The sequence below is a fragment of the Limulus polyphemus genome, unplaced genomic scaffold (genome assembly GCF_000517525.1).
Source record: "Limulus polyphemus unplaced genomic scaffold, Limulus_polyphemus-2.1.2 Scaffold787, whole genome shotgun sequence".
Taxonomy (NCBI): domain Eukaryota; kingdom Metazoa; phylum Arthropoda; class Merostomata; order Xiphosura; family Limulidae; genus Limulus; species Limulus polyphemus.
In genome coordinates, this window is record NW_013666397.1 from 44,845 (window position 1) to 52,747 (window position 7,903).

The 7,903-nt window shown below is 33.0% G+C and overlaps 1 protein-coding gene across 3 annotated transcripts in view; it reads left to right on the forward strand.

Annotated features, from left to right (window-relative positions):
- The window catches only part of LOC111086019, a 23,096-nt gene extending 17,139 nt beyond the window's left edge, over positions 1 to 5,957 (forward strand). For 2 of the 3 annotated variants that reach the window (XM_022387270.1, XM_022387271.1), the window contains exon 7: positions 4,849 to 5,957. In XM_022387270.1, coding sequence (XP_022242978.1) covers positions 4,849 to 5,032 — 184 coding nt within the window. In that variant the 3' untranslated portion in view covers positions 5,033 to 5,957. The other variant, XM_022387272.1, reaches the window with a different exon arrangement.
- The last annotated feature ends 1,946 nt before the right edge of the window (positions 5,958 to 7,903 follow it).

Genomic DNA, 7,903 nt, shown 5'->3' on the forward strand with positions numbered 1-7,903 from the left:
AGTTAATTACGAGTTGATGTAAGTACGATTCGCTTAACAGGGAAGCTAGCTAGCTTTGACCTTCACTGATCACACGCCGATTTTTCCACCGGTGACGTTAGGTAATGTTTTCGTAAAAATACTAATGTCCGATGAGAATCCACTGAAGTTGAATAATTTGTAATATTCGAACTTTGTAAAGGTTCCTGGTCAAATATCTGAAGTTTTCCTATTGGTAAGCGTTATAACAATCACAGTGTAGCTTCTGAAGTTTTATAGCACACTGATTATAGCGAAATAATAATAGATACTCCCTCTGGCGCGTCGAGTTAGCTATATTCATAGGCGTGGGAACGTTTTCTAGGAAATTCAGTCTTACGTAACAATACTGGTTAAAGCGTTTACGTGTGTAGATATATTGTTGATTCGTACTCTCGAGAATCTTCTACAACTTTGGAGAATAGGTGGGAGTTTCGTAATACCTATACAACAGTATAAGCTATGTACGCTTCTAAATATAACCTTAATCTAAACAACGTTCATATTAAAATAAATACATAACAATACATTCGCTACAGAATGCAAGATGATGTTCATTTAAACACGAAGATGTTTTTTCAATTGTACACTTTTGACATTGCATTTGCATAACCTCTATAATCTCCAAAATTAATATCCAAAATTTTTCAATGTCCCTGTATATTGTATCTGATGCTTTTTGTCCTTTACCATGAATTGTCTCTAAAGCAGCAATGTAGGGGAAAATGAATAGTATATAACTTTGACATCAAATACTTAATACCATGTTGGAGATCATGGTATGGACATTTTGACTTCCACCCGTTCACTTAAGGTTAAATGGGCAGCAAGATGCATGACATGTTGTTTGCTATTTCACCTATTCACTCTTGAAATGGTTTCGAACTGAGCCTGGTATGACTCCCATGGCACCTTCTCATCATAGTCTGTTGGTTTCTTGATTGGTCAGTGTTGAACTGGCTAGCATAATCTGGAACTGGATTTGGTAGTATCATGGCTGAAGTAGTGCAGGAAGACCCTCAGTAACAGGTAGCACAGCAGTAATGGTAATAGGTATAGACTAAATAAGTTCTCCTAGTCCATATTTGTATCAGATGGCATTCCGTAACAGAACTCCTGAGCTGATGCAGAAAGAGGTGTGGCTGGTTTAATTTTTGCATTTAACAATTTATTTTCCAGGTGATTTATTCCATCAGTGATGTTCTTTTATATATCAATGATGGCATAACTAACTCGTCAATTTTGTAATTACAGTCTTGCTGTACTTCTTCAATTTTCTCATTACAGCCTCTCTGCCCTTCTTTGTTCTTTCTTCATTTCTTCAAACTTGATGCTGTAATCCCCCTATATGTCCACTACAGCTTTATCAATCTTGTCTTCAATAAAAGTGATTTTTATTTTCAATTCTTTTTTAAATAGTAAATATCTTCATTCTAATTTATTATTTCTTCTTCATCTTATTTTAGTTTTCTATAAATTTCCTCTTGATCTTTTTTTAATCTTCTATCATTCCTCCTGATTTAGTTTCATCCTCTCAAGTAACCCTTAAATCCCACTATTTAACCTCGTAGTCGACATCTTCAACAGTTGAGATTCTATTTCATATGTATTCCAAATTCTATTTTCACCAAGCAATTTCCATTCCTGAAACCCAGTGTTGTAACATAGCTCTTTAAAATTATCAGGGTGAAATAATTCAACGTTCTTTTTTTTCCTTTTTTTTTCTTTTTTTTTTTTGCATTTTTACACGCTTAAACCATTTCTAAAGTTGACGTACTTTGTTAGGCCTACAGTTACAAATATCGTTATATCTCGCCAAGATAGTATTAGGGTTAATATACAATCAGTCCACTTATACAAAGTCTCGTAATAATTCTTATCTTTACTTTTCTTTGTATCTCAACCCTTTTAACTATCTCGTATATAAATATAATCAATTTTCAAATATGTTAGAATACTTTACGTCACATTATTTTTAGCCAATGGTTGCGGATTATAATACTTTTTTGCATATTTTCTCACGTAACAGTTAAATAATTAGGTCACAAATTTTGGATTAACTGGACATTTTACAGTTGCCAATATAAGGAAAAAGTGAGGTAAATACGTGATCAGTAATTTCCGTTTTCAAAAGAAGGATTGACGTGCTTTCTACTTGACTTGATAACTGATTGTAAGAGCGTTGTTGATAGCGTAATACTTTAAAAAAAAATGAAGAACGAAATGTTTTGTTGTATTCCAAAAAATGTCATAAACATAAGTACGAAAAGAAATCAAAAATTAAACATCAACTATTATTCGACATGTGCTGTAAATAAAACAACTAAAAACGACATACCTGCTGAAAAACAAAATAAAGAAAAGCTTAATCTGATTCAAAGGAATGAAATAAATTCACTAAAAGATAAGAAATAGAGGAAAACTTTAAAAGCATAGTATTAAAATGAAAATCGCAGGTGTTATAGGGTGAAGTTACAACTGTATGAGTACAAATCTTTGATATGAATGTCTTGCGTGAGAAAAGGGTGTTACAAACTCTTCCCTAAAGCAATCAATTTTTAGAGTATCACTCTACCTACGTAATTCCAAACAATGTCAAAATGTAGTTCCCACACTTGCCATTTCACTTCGACTTAACATCGGCCATAGTTGTCACACGACTTGCTTATTTGCTTATTCAAATTCATTTTATTGTAATATACTCAAACCTCTGTACAGCATGAAAACCCAGCTATGGGCAAAATGTGTAAATTAGTTTTTGTATGCAAAATGTTGGTTAAGGATGTGTCAACACAGGAGAACTTGTTTAAAAATCGTTCTCTTTAACTAAAAATTCTGGATCCCGTCCTTGATATCTCTTACACTGTTAGAGAACAGTATATTGTAATTGTCCTTGTTGTTCTATATTTATGACACGCTTTACAGCCGATGGATGGTGCGAGTTAAACTTAGCGTATTGTTCGTTTGTTTTTGTTCTTTGTTAAGCACAAAATTACACAGTAAGCTATCTGTGTTCTGCCCACCGCAGATTTCTAAACCCGATTTTTAGTATTAGATTTGAAGTAGAAAAATAAGACTTACACGTGGGTTTTGTATGCACTTTTGTAATAAGTGTTTTCAATAACAAACAAGATATATTGGAAAGGTGTGGCATTGTGAATATTGTCAGCATATCTGCATAGGCGAGAATGAGTCTAATGTGAGGGTGTAAATCATTTAATAATTTTACGACTTTGTAATAAAGCTGGAGTTTCGTGATTCCACAGTGCCTTGCAAAAGTCTTCACACACACCCCCGTGCTGATAATAGATTTTTTGTGTATTATATCACTAAAATGAGCAACAATGCACCTTTTGTTCTTTGTAATAATTAGAAACTGGTCTGAGATTAATATAATAAATATTTTTGGCCATTTGAGTTATGTCTTTCACAAAAAAATAACTAAAATTGGTTACCAGCACAGGGGGTGAAGACTTCTGCAGAGCACTGTATATTTTAAAAATTCCATAAGTATATGTAACTGTTCATAAAATTTATCGAAGCAAAACATTTACGTATACTTCCACAGACCGTGGAAACGCCTCATTATTGTCAAATTACGAAACCTGTTGGGGGGGGGGGACAAAAGTGGGTGTCTGTAGATCCTAAATCTCTTGTGCTTTTTGTATTCCCTGAAGTCATTTGCCTATTTTTTTGTTATTTTGAATTTAATATTCATCATCGTAAGTTGACAGGATTATAAATCATGTTTTTATGGTTTCTAATTTGCATTTATATCGGAAATAACTGTAATGTTTGTGCTTAGTATGAATAAATAGTTTATATGATAATAATAGTTGTTTTTTTTTAATTCCTGGTGACCAGTGGTTAGGGTGATCAACTCTCATACGTCGGGTCGCGGGATCGAAGCCCAGTGCCAAATAAGCTCGCCATTTCTGCCGTGGAGGTGTTATAATGTGACGGTAAAGAGTAGCCTGAGAGTTGTCGGTGGGTGCTGTGCACCGGTTGCCTTCTCTTTGCTTGGCAACTCCAAATTAGGGACGGCCACACATAACCATAATAGCTTTACCCAGAGCTGTAAACAGGGGGGTTTGAGGGATAAAACCCTGGAATTTCTTCCGTCCCGACTATAAAAAAGAGAGGGGGGGGGAGAGAAAAGACAGTTTTGTGTGTGTTTCTTTTCCTTAAAGCATGTCGTATGAATGTATGTGGAAAATGTACATTTATAAACTGTATTTATTTTTTATTGTATTTTTGTAACGGGACTTCCATCGAAATCGTTCGAAAATCAGAGATTATTTTTCCAGAAAGAGAAAAACAAACAAAATGTTAAACGTTGTGGCAATGTTTTTTTTATTTGATTTTGATTTTTTTTTCAGAGGGGAAGCATTTTTCTAAGCATATCCCCTCTTCCTGAACCGAAATCTTAGCTATGCCCTGTATTTACCATAAACATACAAAAAATAATGGAGTTCTAATTTCAATGTATTTAGCAAAAATATGTTAATTTGGGTAGAGATGGAAAAAGCAATAATAGTTTGTTTTTTTACAATATATATTACATACATTCATTGATATCCAAGTAACTTTACTTCCCCTATTTTTATTCTTTGATCGGAAAGATTTATAATTACATATGCTTAACAAATAACTCTATCTATCTGATTAGCAGTTCCACGTTCACATTTAGAAGAACATTTTCAATTCCAAACTACAGCCGTAATGGTCAATTTTATTAATCGACATAAACTTTGATACTTTCTTCAGTTATTTGATAAAATTGTTTCGTCATTTGAAGCTTATGATTTTATTTCTCCATATTTTAATTAGCTGTGAAAATGGCACCACAATTGTGGCAGATTACGTAACCATCTGGCAGTCTGCAAGTGATGGTACATCAATATCTTTTATTAACGTTACCAGTGTTCTTCTCAACATTACCGTGACTGACGAATCTCCTCTCTTCAAAAAAGTGGTTTTTAGTAATATGTTTAATATTAAATTTCCCATTTAGTTGTTTACTACAATTTTTCATTCTTCTAATCGTTTTCAATAAAAGTGAAGTATACAAACCTGTATACTTAATACAGTTGCATATAATTCTTTGTATAATGCATTATGACTAATTATTAGCCTGCAACTTAGGTATTGAAACTTCTAGGTTTTAGTATACTTAAGATAACAACCGGATTTTAAAAATGCAGAAAATAATAAAGCTTTAAACACACGCGGTTCCTTTTTCAGTGTTATGGTTTTCCAGAGTTTGAAATTTTAGTAAAATAATTGCCGATTGCAATGTGTTTTATTCATTAGTTTTCTTTGAATAGGTTTATCTTAAAAACAAAGAGAGAACTTGAGTGACATTTGCGGCCATTTCTTCAACTTCTAGGATAGTGTATTTGTATTTCCAATCGTGATTTGGTTGTTGTAACCAGAATTTGGTTAAATTCGCCAACTTTTAATGATGAAGCATCCTCTTACTACTTCTACCTCTATTGATAAATTAATTTCCTCAGTATCAAACCTGAGTTAAAAATCATTGTCTTCATTAATTCTTTACCAGAAATTTCTTGTTTCATTAGATATGAGTAACTTAAACAAAACTTTTCAATATCCTCAGGGTGTATTATCTGTCATGATGCAGTATGATTAACTAATCTAATATCTTTCATCATTCAAAGTTACTATTATTTTACTTTAGTGCTCGTTAATTTATCATCAGATACTAAAACTTAAGGTTTGAACTAATACTTGTTGTGATAACACTTAAAACTACTTAGAGCTCTTGAATAATTAATTAAATACTGCGTTATCCAAAAAGAAATGAGTTATATGAAGAACTTAGTTACTATGTCAAACTTAACATCATAAAAATTAATACGAGAGATTTTATTTATAACTTGAACCAGTTAAAACTAACTACTTTTATTGTTTTTGCGAAGTACACACAAAATATCTATTATATAAACGTTTATACAATTGTTGTACATTTTTTCACTATTACGTAATAAAGTGTATGTGCAATTTAAAGTTGTTTTTTGTAAGATTCTATATACACCAAACCTAAATTACATTTATTTTCAATTTACTGATTTGAAGTTTGCACACAAATAATTTTATATATTTTAAATGTGTGACTTGCTGTTCATTATTCCACGATAAATGTCGAACGTTTCATCGGTTCTTTAGCATAACGTAAAGTTTTGGGACATCATGAGACCTATTGGTCTACCTCGGCTGTTCCATCATCTAAACTAAAACTATTAATAAATATATTTGAAAAAGATCTTGAAGCCAACCCTTATCATTTCTATACTTATCAAGCTTTCTCTTAAACCCACTTAACTTTACTGCTTCCACAACATCTGAAGTCTTCCCATTTCAAAGGCCAACCACCCTGTTTGATGTCCTAATTTTCTGTTTCACCAACTTTCTTGTTCTTCTATAATCATCCAAATCAGTGTTTGACTGTTTCTCAACCTTTTCGCCCAACGGCACACTAAATATAGCTTAAAATATTAAGGCACACCGAAAGATATAGTAATACAAACATTTATTTAGAAATTTAAATTATACATGTATTATTCATTATAATCAATGGGATATATGGGCCTGAAAATACAATTTATACAAATAGCACACATGGATCAACGAGACAACAAGAACGAGGTTGTCAGGATATTGCGCAGTAGCCTATGTGCAATAATTCAAATTTACTACACTTCCAGTTCCGGTTCTATCTGTGTAGGAAAAATTATCGAACGAATAATAAGCAATACTCTCAAATTACCAAGAAGCAACCTCAAAATCACCAGAAATCCAAAACGGATTTAGAAAATTCAGACAGACAACAGATCACTTGGTTAGATTAACAGAAACAATTTAAGATAGCTTCAATGAAAATGTATGCACTGTCGTCTGCTTTATCGATGTCGAGAACGCTTTCGATACTGTATGGCACAATGGCCTTAGGTTCCACATGACGGAAATGGAACAACCGCGGGTGATCATTCGCTGGCTATCTAACTTTTTGGAAAATAGAAATTGCAAAATAAATGTCAGGGGAACCTACTCTGAGTCATTCACCCCAGAGGCAGGCGTCCCTCAAGGAGGGGTAGTTAGCCCTATTCTATTCTTCATGTATGTGAGCAATATGCCTTTAAAAAACCCTAATTATGGATTTGCATCACAATTCGCGGTGTGGAAAAGTGTCCCCCACCCCACCCATAGCAGCAACAAATCTACAACCATTATTAAATAATATAGAAAAACATTGCCAACAACATCGAATAAAAATAAACGTTCCTAAAAACCAATTACTTACTTTCACAAGACTAACAAAACATAAAAAAGACCCACCTATATTATACATGAATTAAATACTTCTCCAGACCACAACCTCAGAGAAATGTTTAGGATTAACTTTCGACCCAAAACTAACGTGGGTAAAACATACAAATAATATATCAACAAAAAATGAAACTCGGGAAGTCTAACAGGCAAAAACCACGGAACATCACCTGACAATATTATGAAAATATACAAAACCTATATACGTCCCATCATAAGAATATGCATGAATAAACATAGCTCGCTTATTACCACAGCATATACCCGTAGCACTTCATCAAAATGTATGCACAGCTAGGCAAACCTACAAACCATATCCGATAGACTCTTGCATAATACTCTAAATTACTTTGAGAAAAATTGCCAAAAGAATGACCTACTCCGTGAACTTGATCGCTACTACATACATGATGGAGTAGACCTAAGTACCTTTCACTGGTAAACATATATTTTAGAAATAGGGGTTTAATAAGGCCACCTATTACTAGACCTTAAACCTTACACTAGTTTAGACTAAAATAAATACATTTACAAA